Source organism: Lagenorhynchus albirostris, chromosome 12 (assembly GCF_949774975.1).
Source record: "Lagenorhynchus albirostris chromosome 12, mLagAlb1.1, whole genome shotgun sequence".
Lineage (NCBI taxonomy): Eukaryota > Metazoa > Chordata > Mammalia > Artiodactyla > Delphinidae > Lagenorhynchus > Lagenorhynchus albirostris.
Window position 1 is genome coordinate 70,674,122 of NC_083106.1, and position 14,392 is coordinate 70,688,513.

At 38.4% G+C, this 14,392-nt stretch overlaps 1 protein-coding gene across 1 annotated transcript in view; it reads left to right on the plus strand.

The window, feature by feature from the left end:
* Nucleotides 1-14,392, plus strand: part of SNAP91 (synaptosome associated protein 91) — a 153,013-nt gene that overhangs the window by 107,051 nt on the left and 31,570 nt on the right. The window contains exons 14-21 of the mRNA XM_060167275.1: nucleotides 3,130-3,144; nucleotides 3,292-3,459; nucleotides 9,355-9,462; nucleotides 10,112-10,345; nucleotides 10,585-10,662; nucleotides 10,823-10,894; nucleotides 11,316-11,399; nucleotides 12,687-12,770. Of these exons, the coding sequence (XP_060023258.1) occupies nucleotides 3,130-3,144; nucleotides 3,292-3,459; nucleotides 9,355-9,462; nucleotides 10,112-10,345; nucleotides 10,585-10,662; nucleotides 10,823-10,894; nucleotides 11,316-11,399; nucleotides 12,687-12,770 (843 nt within the window). The remainder of the gene's footprint in view (nucleotides 1-3,129; nucleotides 3,145-3,291; nucleotides 3,460-9,354; nucleotides 9,463-10,111; nucleotides 10,346-10,584; nucleotides 10,663-10,822; nucleotides 10,895-11,315; nucleotides 11,400-12,686; nucleotides 12,771-14,392) is intronic.

Genomic DNA, 14,392 nt, shown 5'->3' on the forward strand with positions numbered 1-14,392 from the left:
ACTTTCTGATAGTTCACTCTCAATGTATAGAAACTCAACAGGTTTCTGTATATTAATTTTGTATCCTGCAACTTTACTGAATTCATTGTGAGGTCTAGTCGTTTTTTTGGTGGCATCTTTAGGATTTTCTATGTATGGTATCATGTCTTCTGCAAAGAGTGACAGTTTTACTACTTCCTTTCCACTTTGGATTCCTTTCATTTCCTTTTCTGATTGTATGATTGCTATGGCTAGGAGTTCTAATGCTATGTTGAAGAAAAGTGGCAAGAGTGGGAATCTTTCCCTTATTCCTGATCTTAGAGGAAAAGCTTTCCGCTTTTCACTGTTGAGTATGATGTTAGCTGTGGGTTTGTCACATGTGGCCTTTATTATGTTGAAGTATGTTCCTTCTATACCTCCTTTGTTGAGAGTTTTTATCATAAATGGATGTTGAATTTTGTCAGAAGATTTTTCCCCGTCCATTGAGATGATCATATGAGTTTTATTCTTCAGTTTTTTGTATCACATTGATTTGTAGGTACTGAACCATCCTTACATCCCTGGGATAAATCCCACTTGATCATGATGTATGCTCCTTTTACTGTATTGTTGGATTTGGTTTACTAATAGTTTGTTGAGGATTCTTGCATCTATGTTCATCAGTGATATTGGCCTGCAATTTTCTTTTTTTGTGATATCTCTATCTGGTTTTGGATCAGGGTGATGCTGGCCTTGTGGAATGAGTTTGGAAGTGTTCCTTCCTCTGCAGTTTTTGGGAGTAGTTTCAGAAGGATAGGTGTTAACTCTTCAATAAATATTTGGTAGAATTCACCTGTGAAGCCATCTGGTCCTGTACTTCTGTTTGTTGGGAGTTTTTTCTTATTACTGATTCAATTTCATTACTGAACTGTTTGTATTTTCTATTTCTTCCTGATTCAGTATTGGGAGATTGTCCATTTCTTCTAGGTTGTCCATTTTTGGGCATATAATGGCTTGTAGGACTCTCTTATGATCCTTTGTATTTCGTGCTGTTGGTTTTAAGTTCTCCTTTTTCATTTCTGATTTTATTGATTTGGATCCTCTCTCTTTTTTTCCTTGATGAGTCTGGCTAAAGGTTTATCAATTTTGTTTATTTTTTCAGAGAACCAGCTCTCAGTTTCATTGATCTTTTCTATTGCTTTTTTTAGTCTCTATTTCATTTATTTCTGCTCTGATCTTTGTGATTTCTTTCCTTCTTCTAATTTTCTTGTTTGTTTGTTCTTCTTTTTATAGTTCTTTTATGTGTAAGGTTAGGTTGTATTTGAGATTTTTCTAGTTTTCTGAGATAGGCTTGTATTGCTATAAACTTCCCTCTTAGCCTTGTTTTTGCTACTTTCCATGGATTTTGGATCACTGTATTTTCATTTTCATTTGTCTCCAGGTATTTTTTTATTTCCTCTTTGATTTCTTCAGTGATCCATTTGTTTAGTAACGTATTGTCCAGCCTTCATGGGTTTGTGTTTTTTGAAGATTTTTCTTGTAGTTGATTTCTAGTCAAGGCATTTTGGTTGGGAAAGATGCCTGATATGATTTCAGTCTTCTTAAGTTTACTGAGACTTCTTTTGTTGCCCAGCATATGATCTATCCTATAGATTGTTCCATGTGCTCTTGAAAAGAATGTGTATTCTGCTGCTTTTGGATGGAATGTTTATATACATAAATTCATATATTAAAAAAATATATATATATATATATAAGTCCGTCTAATCTAATATGTAGTTTAAGGCCAATGTCTCCTTATTGATTTTCTGTGTGGATCTGTCCATTGATATAAGTGGGGTGTTAAAGTCTCCTACTCTTACTGTGTCACTGTCAGTTTCTCCCTTTATGTCTGTTAATATTTGCTTTATGTATTTAGGTGATCCTACGTTGGGTGCATATATATTTAAAATTGTTATATCTTCTTCATTAATTGATTCCTTTATCATTGTGTAATGTCTTTCTTTGTCTCTTGTAACAGTCTTTATTTTAAAGTCTATTTTGTCTCACTTAAGTATTGCTACCCTGACTTTTCATTTCCCTTTACATAGAATACCTTTTTCCATCCCCTCACTTTCAGTCTGTGTGTCTTTATATCTAAAGTAATTATTTTTAATGTCAAATTTATGTTTCTCAATCTTTTAAATGTCTTCTAGAACTTCTGGTTTACTGAGTTCCCATATGGCTTTTAAGGCTCTGAAAAAAATAGCTCCCTAATGAGTTTTGATAAAGTTTCTTCATGATTAAAATAAATTTCCAGTAACATTCATGAATTTGAATGTGATCCCTGAGATGTATCACATGACTGAGAGTAGAAGAATGCCATTGGACACTATAAATGTTTAACCTAACATCATAGTACAGTTAAAAATAATCCCTCCTAGGCTTTTTATTTAGAATGCCAACTGTAATCCCACTGTTGGTCACTAAGTCTGAACCTCCCATTGGAATACTGACCTCAGAAGGGCTGAAAAGTTTTGATGCTGTATAATCTCTCACATTCTTCTTAAAAATAATTTTCATATGTTGTCACATAATGTTTATAAATTAGAGATTATATATTGAACTGAAAAACACCTGGTAATGTGAAACTTACAAAGAAGAAAATAGTTTAAGTTAGAGTTTCTTTTTTCTAACCCCTAAACTTGCATTCAGCTTAGTATGTTCCACAGTCAAACTATAGCCATTGTAAAGCCTCTATTCATGCTCTGGTATGACACATCAAATAAAGAGGATCAATAAAATTCAATTAACTATGGTTTCTTCAGAATTGACAACTACAGTATAATGAAATCAACCAAAGCAGATGAAATGGTAAATCTGATAAGAAATCGATTTGTCAAAGTTGTTTAGACCTAGCTTAAGGTAAGTCTCTTGACCTCCCTTGCTCTCAGTTTTCCCATCTATGAAGTTGGAAAGTTGATCTAGAGGATCTCTAAGGTCCATTCCAGCTCGAAAGTTCTATGGTAATAATAGGTAATACATTTATTTTTTAAATTTCAAATGATCCAGAAAGGTACATAAAGCTAAAATTTCTTCAGTTAGTGCCTCACCCTGCTTGGACATTGGTGTGGTTGAAAGTTTCAGCTTTATCTCTTATTTCTTCATATGCTGACCCATGGACATCGATAGACCTCTTGGGAGAGGGTGAGTAAAATTTATTTGTAAACTTCTGTTTCGAGAGACTTCCATATCTTAATAACTGTCCTCACTTTGATCATTTGGAGCCTGGTATATCTTTTGTCCTTTCCTTTTCTTCTCTTCCATTTGTTCTCTGTCTCTGGTGCGACATAGATTCTCTGGCTGCACTTTCCTCTGTTCCCTCCGAAGCACAGATTTCAGATCCGTTCGCACCAGAACCTACTCCTCCTGCTACAGCTGCTGAAATTGCAACTACTTCAGCCTCTGCCTCAACTACTACAACTGTCACTGCTGTCACTGCTGAAGTGGATCTCTTTGGAGGTTAGTCAGTCACATCACTTTTCTTTTATTTTCCTTCCAGGATTGCTAGCATTAAAGCATTTAAATCTTTTACATGATAGAACATGGCAGATAGATAGAACATGCATGGCAGAGTGTTTAACTACTTTTAAAATGTTTATTCATATATATTTATCTTTGCTCAGTTTGTCAACTTCATATTCATTTAATTTTAGTGATTATAGAGCAAAGGTTGCAAATGCTTTGGACCTCTTCAATTTTCTCCTTTTTGCGAAGTTAGGATTTAAGCTGCTATTAGAACTCTTGTCCCGTATATGCTCCAGCCCTGCAGTATCTATAATAGTGGTACCAGATCTTTCTATCATATTTAGAATTGGTTTTTGGCATTTTTTTAGATTTGAACTAGCTGAGAGAAAAAAATGTTTGGGGAACATGAGAGGAGAAATCCTGGCCTAAGTTGTTTTTTAAGATTTAGGAAAAAAAAAATCACCTAAGTGGAGTTCAGATCTAGAGGTCTCTGAAGAGAGTTTAGGGATATGTCCATTTTTGCAACTTTTTAAGCTTGTTCTGTCCAAGCAAAAACTTGGATCATCTTTGGCTTCAGAACTTTGAGAGATCACTGGAGTCGGCACTTGCAACGCTGATTGAAAACAGGTTTATATCAGACTTTGAAACGATTGTCTGAAAATATTTTTTCCATGCAAATGTAAATTCTGACACAGAGTTGATTTACAGCTGTAAGCTTCAGTCAAATATCCTACACTCTGTCAATATAGTATGTCTGGACCTGATGAACCATCTGAAACCAGTTTATTTACATCTTCCCATTTTGAGTGGTGCTAATGTCCAAACCTGGAGAAGTGCTCATTTCACATGTGCACATTGAACAGTGTTATAGTCATCATAGTTTTGTGTTTCTTCGTTACAGTATAACGTCTTTCCCAGGGCGTTTTGAGAGTATGGTAAAGAAATTGGAGGAAGCAAATGATAAGGGGTGGGGGCAGCAGAGATTTGGCAGGCTCTGGTGGAGTTAACGTATTCCCCTAGGAACATACACTTACACACTGTCACATACCACTGTGCAACATGCAGTGCCCCAGTCTCTGAGGCTTGCCAATGTTGTCTAAGACAAGGAATACTCAGCGGGACACAGCATCGTTGCCTCTGTTTCATGCGAGGAATTTGCTCCTGCCTTGCTGCACTGCCATTCTGTTGCTCTTCCAAATCTATTATAGGAGAAATCCGGGGGTTTTTTTTTGTTTGTTTTTTAAAGTAGGAGAAGGGATTTGCATACTCTTGAATAATTTATTATGAGGAGTCATCCACTAGAGAAAGTTAGTTTTTCAGTTATGCCTCTGTAACTTTTGAGACCAGAAATTAAAATATTAGCTTAAATTTATAAAAACCAACTTCTTCACCCCATCCTTCCTACCTCCATTATTGGTCTTGAGTATGGATGGTTTCTCATAGGCTTATGTTCAGAGAAAAATTCAAGGAAAATATGGACGGGTTGGATAACAGTTTTGTACATAAGCATTTTTATTCCTTTAGCTATTTAGATTTTTGTTTTTCAGTCCATTTTAAGGAGCTTAATTGCCTATAAGAAATCAGTCAACTCCATCTTGCTTCTCTCATGGTCCTGCCTAAGATATTTCTTGGAAATATTCTTTGTGCCGTTATGCTGTTTGTGTTAATCATTTATTACTGCTTTGATGACAGTCATCAAGCAGAAGAATCTGTATGTTTGAGAATATTTTCGTGATGTCAGTCTTTCTACCCTGAAATACAAATTTAAAAGGTCAGTACTGTAGAAAATCATATAATTTAATGCCAAAGAATGGAGGCTGTCCTTTAATTTCACCAATATCCTTTCTAGTCATCTGGATGGAGGATAAGTAAAGATGAGTACATCTGCAAATCTCATCACAATTATTTTTACTAATCTTTATAGTTCTGTAAACTGTCTCCCGGCCTCTGATAGCTATAAAATCTCTATCTTTTATGTTCAGAAATCTATATGTGTCACTGTCTGTCTTGTAGTTTTCAGTGATACCCCCTGATTTCTTTCGTGTTCTTTATGGATTTATAAGGAATCATTTAGAGGTAAGATTTTAAATTAAAACTTAAACTAAAATCTCTTTGGTCGTGTTGTGTGGCCATTTTTTAAAAATTTTGTATCTCTAAAATGGGCAAGTGGTAGAACTTTTGAATAATAAGAGCACCAGTTATTTATATGACTTTAAAATATGCCCCTTTGAGGTTTTATGTAGCATATATAGCAGTATTAAGTAGATTTCTTTAGAAATAAGCTTAATGAATTTTAATTTCTGAATAATGGCTAATTGTTTAATTTCAGGAATATGAAATACTGAAATGTTAAATTTTTCTATGTATTTTAGTCTTGTATTTTCATTACAAATTTGAAAAATACGGAGTGTCTGTTATTTTAAAATACTCAGATTGATACCCACATAATGTTTTAGTCGTTTCATGTAAGTCATTAAAAAAAAATTTTTAGAAACATTATATTTACTAAATGCTTATTTTTTTAAAGGGAACTTTTAAGAAATGAAATCTGCCTTCTGCCTTCTGGGGTCAGGCAGAACAGGACTGCAAGGCAGTGTTATGCTTTAAAAATTTAGTAAAACTTACAAATATTGATAAAGATAAAACACAGAATCCTTAAAGGCATTCTGTTTTTCACTGATGCAAAACTCTACTAACAACAGCACATTCGTTTGTAACAATACAGTTTTTTTCTAAGGAGTGCAATGCTAAATTGATGCTAATTCCTCTACATGTTCACCGGGGTACCCTTTCAGTCAACTGTTAATTTGTGCGCAGGCCTCCATGATGGTAGGCTGTAAGCACAGAACCAAGTGGCTGGAAAACCAAAGAACTTGCCTCCCAAACCTGACTTCATTTGAACAAGTTGGTTAACCAAGTTCATCAATCTTCCTTAACACCAATACTTAAATATAAGCACTTACAACTAGATTTCATGTAAGAGTCTTATAATCTGGGACCTTTGGGGAAGAAAATGAACTGGAATGCTGACTCTTGGGCTCAAGACGCTGAGAATGATTGAAACCTTTGTGCCGAGCATGTGATTTAAAGATGGTGTGGGTGCCTGGAGAAGACAGGGAGAGGAGTTCAGGCTGGAGAAGACAACAGCAGTAAGAAATTTTTACAAAGGTAGTCAGTCACATGATGAAAAATGAGGGAGAAAATTCTTCCTAGATTGCCAGAAGGAAGAGAAGGCTAGTCTGCAGCAGTGTCAGAGACTGATTTGCTGAGTAAAGCTGGACTGAGTCCATAACAGTAGAAAAGCAGGAACATGCATTTCCTGGAAGTAGCACTGGTTGGTAATGGGCAGAATGTAGACCTGAACTGCAAATGGGTAACAAGGGAACGAGAACTAGATTGGAGATTGCTTTAGCTTTCAGTGCTGGAAGGATAATGCTGCCATCGATGATGAAAGAAAGCTGGGTAGCTAAGAAATTTTGCTGTTTTTTTAAACAAAATCAAAATTATCTTATTGTCTCTGACAGTCCCGGGGAGTCTAGTGGGCTCAGCTGGATGGTTGTCTCTCAGAGTCCCTTTCGTGGCTACAGTCAGACAGTGGCTGTGGGGCTGGGGTTATCCAGTCTCACTCATTCACATCTCCATCAAATGGGCTGGGAACACTTAGCAGCTCGGGGCTGGAGCAGCTGGGGCTCCTTTGTTTAGGAGAAGTGTTGACAGTTGATGAGTTAAGTTTACAATGTTTAGTTTCAGAGAAGCATTAAAAGGAGATGTCTTGCTGACCGGGAATGGAGGGACACCACCTCTCCTAAAGATATAGCTACAAATATGGGTTTCACCTACGTACACAGAAATCATAATTAAGGAGGCCAGCCTGTGAATATTTGTTTGAACTCTAGCACTGATATAACTGGTGCTTATTCCATCCTGCAAGGAGGGGACAGTATAGTAGAATGTGGCACAGTTCATAACAGTAGACCCCGCCACTTGACGGACCTTGGTCACATCCTCAGACTTTACAAGTTTCTGTTCTCTTATCTACAAAGTGGAGATGATAAAACCTATATCACAAGAAAGTTGGAGGAATTAAATTTAATAACGCAAATAAAATATTTACACAGCGACTGGCACATAAATAGTGACTGCTATTACTGTTTCTATTACTTCCAATGGCATTACCATCAGTTCCAAATTTTCTAAGAATGAAAAGAAAGAAAACAGACCTGACAAAATATTTTCAGCCCTCCCATCCTCCTCTTAGAGTTTTCTTGTGGTCTTCTGCCCCAGCTGTTAGGGCTTTCAAGTTGCTCTAAGTCCTCTGTGATAGTATTCTTAGCATGGCATCTGAGGAGGTGTGTCTGTCCTATCCCCTGGTGTGTTTTTCCTACTCCATTATTATTATTCAGCCTCTCCCCTGACTGCCCTCTACTCAGATCATATATATATTCCCTCAGTGTAGCTGTGGGAAGCAGTCAAATCAAGCTGTAACATATGCTTGTCCCCTTGTCCCTTCTAGGGGTATTTGTGTTTTTGTAAAGGACCTTTTAACTCCAGCGAGTCTCTAATGTTTAATGTTTGTTAAGGCCGGGCTTCAGGACATTACCATCATGTGTCTCATACTCAGATCAGTTTGGAACACGCTGGGTGAACCTGAGAAACAAGTGTCTCGACTGCAGGACTTCCTACAGCCCAATACACCACATAAATCTCTGAGAAAGTGGGTATACTGTGTAGCATTTCCCAAGCATGTTTGACAAATTCTTTTTAATGGCTAGAGGAACAGTGTTCTAGGGAACACTGGTAGATACTGCAGAAGGTGGTATTTTACGATGGGAAATCTAGCAGGTCAGTGGCAGGTTCTTGTTGGTCCCTACCTTCTAGAAATTTCTTCTAGGCAAGGCATATTTATGATGGCTTCATTCCTTCTGTAAAGGGTTTCTTTGAAAGCTCCAGGATTTTTTTTTTTTACCATAATTAACATGGTGTGTTGACAGAAACACATTGGGAATCATTTGTACACATCAGCCACTGATAAATCGGACATTTATAAACGGAGGCTGCGTGCATGTTAATGGATCTACTGTATATTATTATAATCTACTATAGATAGTTATACACTTGTAGTCTTAAAACATGAAACTACATCTTTAATCTGTTGAAAATGGATCATTGACCACATAACTGGAGCAATTCAGTATTTGAAAACAACTATAAATTTAAGTCAAAATAAAGGCATTATGGTGTCATCTCCTAATTTTTTTTCTTTAGTTCTTTAAAACAAATCCTTGGTTGTGTCTGAAAATGTTTTTCAGGGATAGTGAAGATTTAACTTTTATGAACATTTAGTATACCTTTCATGTTAACAGTGTAATTTTGTCTGTAGTAGACTGTAAAAGAACATGTAAACTAAAATTGTTTGCATCATCATCATATATTTAATTTTATTGGGCTTAAAGAAGATATCCGTGTTTGCTAGAAACCACTAGTCAGAGACATCATAGTAACAGTATATAAATATTACCTGGACATGAAAGATCGATGTCTTAAATTGCATAATAGTTATTTTTGTGTTTTATTTTTCACATCCATTCCTTCCTAATGATACATAAAACATGCTTCTCAGAGCCCTTATACAATGAGAATCTTGTTACCTTTTGGATCCTCACAGGCCTCAGCAGGATCAAGGCTGTACCACTTGCATGTAACCAACATGAAGGGGTGCCAAGAGTCATTGTCTTGTGACCGCCAACAGTGCATGGGCCATAAAAAGGCGTTTCAAGCAATTCATGTTGTATAAGGGAGCCTTCTTTGCAATTTAACTTGGTTCTTTTACTACATTTTTCTTCTCTTTTTATCCCTTTCATTTCTGTTGTTTTAAAACCTGCACCCAAGATGCCTTTGCAGCTTCTCCCGGGGAGGCCCCTGCAGCATCCGAAGGGGCCGCTGCGCCAGCACCCCCGACCCCTGTAGCCGCGGCGCTTGATGCGTGTTCAGGAAACGGTGGGTTTCCAGTCCTGAGCCCGTCTGTTGTCGTTCTGTCCTGATGTGAAGCTCCCGTAGCTAGACTTGGCCCTATGTGTTTCTGATTTTGCTTTCTTCTGAGTATAAAGTATCACTCATCGTAACGGAATAAAGAATGCGGGCACTTGAAAACATTAAGAAAACGAAGGGCATCCTTATCAAAATTGACAATTTCTCAAGATTGACAATTTTTGTCAGTGCAAGTATGCTCTCTTAATGTTTTTTTGTTTTTTTGTTTGTTTCCCTGTAATGCTGTATTGTACTCTTTTGTAACACTGAGTTCCAATACGTTGGCATGTTTTCATGAATTTTCCAAGCTACCAAATTGACCAGATTAAAGTAAGGATTTGAATAACCATCTCTGATCCTAGACTGTAGGCTAATCTGACAGTACTCTGAAGTGTTTCCGTTTCTGAACTTCGTGGTGCCTACTACATTTTCTTTTCGCTTTAGAAAAACATCCTAATGACTGACCCTTGCTATAGGGTAGTAGCTCAAAGCAGGCCGCCTAATGCCTAGCTCGCATGTGAATATCTGTGCCAGGTGTCTCTTACCTATAGTTTTGACGCCTCTCTGTTGTCTGTTTCCTCACTGATGCCGTATGTGTCTCCACTTTCCTTTCCCCAAGACCCCTTTGCCCCATCTGAAGGTAGTGCAGAGGCTGCACCCGAGCTGGACCTCTTTGCAATGAAGCCACCTGAGACCAGTGTTCCTGTAGTTACCCCTACAGCTAGCACAGCCCCTCCGGTTCCCGCCACCGCTCCTTCTCCTGCTCCCGCCGTCGCAGCTGCCGCCGCCGCCACCACTGCCACCACCGCTGCCGCCACCACCACCGCTCCTCCTGCTCTAGATATCTTTGGTGGTAATTTTTTTTTGTCATTGTCGTTGAACTCTTTCCACCTGGTGGATTGAATTCTGGTCCTTGTGATGTACTGCCTCCGCACCTCTGTCTGCATGGTGACTGTGTCATTAAATGGTTCTCCAGCAACCATTTGCAGCTCGTTTCAGAACCCTCCAGAGTGCTCACGCACAACTGGAAAGTGATGCTGTTTCAGGCGGGTTTGTCCAGTTGAGTAAAGGCATGTGTGTTCTTGGTCTTAGATTTATTTGAGTCTGCTCCCGATGTCGCCCCCGCGCCTAAGCCAGATGCTGCTCCTAGCATAGACCTGTTCGGGACAGGTAAAGCCAACTCCCGCCTTTCTTTACACCAATTTGCCTAGATGTTTTCATGCCTAAGCCCTTTGTCCTCACCTGTGATAATGCACTTGTTAGACTTGTGACTTTGATTTCAGCTCTCTACTTACCTCTGCTTGGTTTTGGTTTGTTTCACTTTTGGAAGATGCTTTCTCCTCTCCACCACAAGGGGCCTCTCCCGTGCCTGAGAGTTCTCTCACTGCTGACCTCCTATCCGGTGAGTGCTTTTGCCAAGGTGAAGCCTTCCGAGATGTCTTGTGGGCATCATACGTGGAGAGGCAGATGCGAAAACACGCGGGTTCGTCTTGAGTTCTTTTACACTCAAAACTCACTTTACAATAAAAAAAGTCTCATTTTGTGTCCATCCCCAACTGATGAGGGTAAATATTTCAAATCTACTGCCGATTGAAAAGAGAAAACCTCTTTTTCACTGAAACCTCTGACCTCAGGAGTCAAAAGTTTTATTTTCTTCTGGAAAGTATGTATTTTTAAATCTGTTGGCTTTTCCTTAACTGTTAAGATTGTCTACAGTCTTCGGGCTATTCAACATGAAATCTCAAGAAGCCGTTTGTCGAGTCTCATGATCTCATTTTCCTTTGGGTGACATGCACTTTGTCCTGTTCTGTGCTTTGCTACAGTGGATACATTTGTAGCACCATCTCCTGCAACCACTGCCTCGCCAGCAAAGGTGGATTCTTCAGGTGTGATAGACCTTTTTGGGGGTGCGTATCTCTCCTCCTTCAACACTCACAGAATCTTTTTTTCCCTCAGAAGAGTTTTTAGATCTTCTATTTCATGATACTTGGTCTTTTTTCTTTCGACTATGTGAAGTTATTTCCATCTTTTAAATGTAAACTTACGTTCAGATCTTTTCCATTTGTCATCATCATCTACATGCTCATCAGTTCATCATATTTTTTAGTGCATGTCCTAACAAAACCTGATCATTTTTCATTTGAAGTCTTTTCATTTGAAGTCTTTTCATTTGAAGTCTTTGTGTTTTTAATTTTTTGTTCGTCCTAATGTAGAATCAGCTGATTGGAGTTTCCTTCTACTGCTCTTCCTTAGTAATCCTGATCTGTTGGCTAAATCAACATTTCTAAGCTCTTAAAAGCAGTATAAACATAGATAATTCAGAATATAAAAGACATAAGCCAGTCGGAACTGAAAGCATAAGCTCTAGATGTCATACATTATTCTATAGGGTTTATTTATGTTGCGTTTAATGTTTCTAAATCCCCCCAGAGAACTGGAAGAGGTTTCACTGATTTAAATGCATTTTCCTTTTCCTGTGTGTTATCAGAAGACAGGCAGATGTACTGAATTAACTCTTGAACTACTCATTTGGATGATACATTCGAAGTCTTCTATTAGCAGTAAATTTATAGGGAAAAGTCCAGGTTTGAAGTGATTTCTTCATGAACGTCTATAAATGTGTATGCTATGGGGTAAAATACCATCCTTAGCAAATTAAACCCACACTGAGTACCTATAGTACATTGACACATCATGGAATACAAAGATGTCACAGTCTGTGACATTCAGGGGCTCAAAACTTGTGCAAATAAACACTGAAATTTAATATATAGGTACAGGCAGGGCTGCTGCTGTTTGAATTAAGTTTGTTAAATTTTATTTAATAGAGTTCTAAGTGGGAAGATTCTTTCATTTTACCTTTGGGCAAAAATTTTAAGAACTTTGATCCTGTTTGGATAGGAATTAGAATTTACAGAATTTAGTCCCAAAGTTTTATTCTTTAAAAAAAAGAAAAAGAATTCTCCTACTCTTACAGAGATGTTAATTCTTAAATAGCTTAGAACTCATCTTTTGAGAGAATAAACTGGTCAGAGCATAATTCAGTCCACTAAGTGATTTAACACATCCGCAGGAGACAAGCTTAACTCACAGAGTGTCGTGTCTGTGCATTTCTCGGGAAATCACTTCCCTTACTTGCTGTACTTACTGTTTACACTCTTTTACTTTTTTGCTGCATAATGGATAATGGGTAGATGCATTTGGAAGTAGTGCTTCTGAACCCCAACCTGCATCTCAGGCTGCTTCTAGCTCGTCAGCATCGGCAGACCTACTAGCTGGTAATTAATTACATTTACATAAAATGGTGTTTTGTTAAAGTTAAGTTTGGGTGTATTTTTATAAGTAACAGATATTATATAAATTTCAAGGTGCATGTTTTCTTTCCCTTTTGAGACATGAAATTGAAAAGCAAGACATTGTGTAACAGAAGGTTGATTATTTCCCAGGATTTGATGAAATTGGTCTTAGAATCACAGCTGTACACAAGCCACCCCTGTGGCTCCTTGGGTGCTCTTAATATGCGTTACTTTCAGTTAGCACATTCCATTTTTGTTTATTAAGGAGGTAATGTGCTTATGTAGCAATTTTTATCTTGTATTGCCCATGCCCACCTTTTTTTTTAAGGAATTTGTGGGGAAAAGTACTGTGATATTTGACAGTTGGTTCTGTAACATGAGAAACCGTTACAGAGTTCCACCCTTGGGTTGAAGCTGCTGCTACCTATATGTTACTGTAAAATAACTGATCATTCTCCTATCTGAAAACCCCTGGAGTGATCCCAGTTCAACAGGGCCATAGCGTGAAGTAGATTGGCACAAGGTGCCTAGGATTATTGCCCATTGCCAGGATGGGATAGATAGAATAACAGGAAACATTTCAGCGACTCAAAGATAGTAAAAGCCAACTAATAGTTTTCCTTGGGACCAAATCAAAGTGTGCTTAATGATAGCTAGACCTAGACATTATTATTGTCACAAGCAAAGCATTTGCCAGTTGTCAGACCACAGTGGTAAGTTTCAGGTTCAAGTTCGCAGTCAACAGCGTCTCAGCAGACGCTGCTGGTTTACCTTGCTCTGACTTGACTTAGAAGGGTACATAACAGGAGGTACGGCAGTGGCATCGCCGAGGCCACAGACACTCAGATGCAGCTTTGATGTCCCTCCCCTGTCATCACAAGGGATGCATTTTGTCACGGGGCTGGCAAGGGGCTGATGAGAGTGTGGCTCACATCAGCACAAGGAAGTCACCAATGTCTGGAGTCTCTCAGCTTCAATTCCCTGCTACCCAGGTAGCCCTTGATAGGGTGAGAGACTAGTTCTCATGTTTTTAGTGTAATGAACAATCCTGACACCAGGAACAGCAGGCTAAGGAACATTCTTTCGTGGATTAGTGATGACTAGTGGCCTCGTTAAAGGACTCTCATCAGCTTTCCAAGTTGTAGGAAGTTTGACACAAGGTCCAGAGTCTGGAGGTGTCATCACAGCCCAGCTGTTACCCTTTCCTTCTATCAGTCATTCAGACAGGTTGTTTAACAGTCTTTCCCAGGGGCAATAGCATTTCTTTTGCATCTTTCCCATTCTCTCCAGACTACCCTGGTTAAACATGACACTCTTGTTTTCTGAATCCACTTCAAACCAGTAACTGCCAACTGATATTTTCCTGAAGGGTGAAGAGCCAGGGTTCCACTGTGATGTCACTGTGGACTTTGGAAGCTACAAGTATAAGAGGCAGTGCACTTAACACAGACCACAGCTGGTTACTTGGGGAAAACAGTACTACCTTGCCTGGCTTTTCTCCTGACCTAGGTAGTCTTCATAACAGCTTCAAATTGGTCACAGTAACTTTGAAGCTCTTACTAAACCAGTAAACTTAATCCATGTTTTCAAGGTTCAGCAAAAGG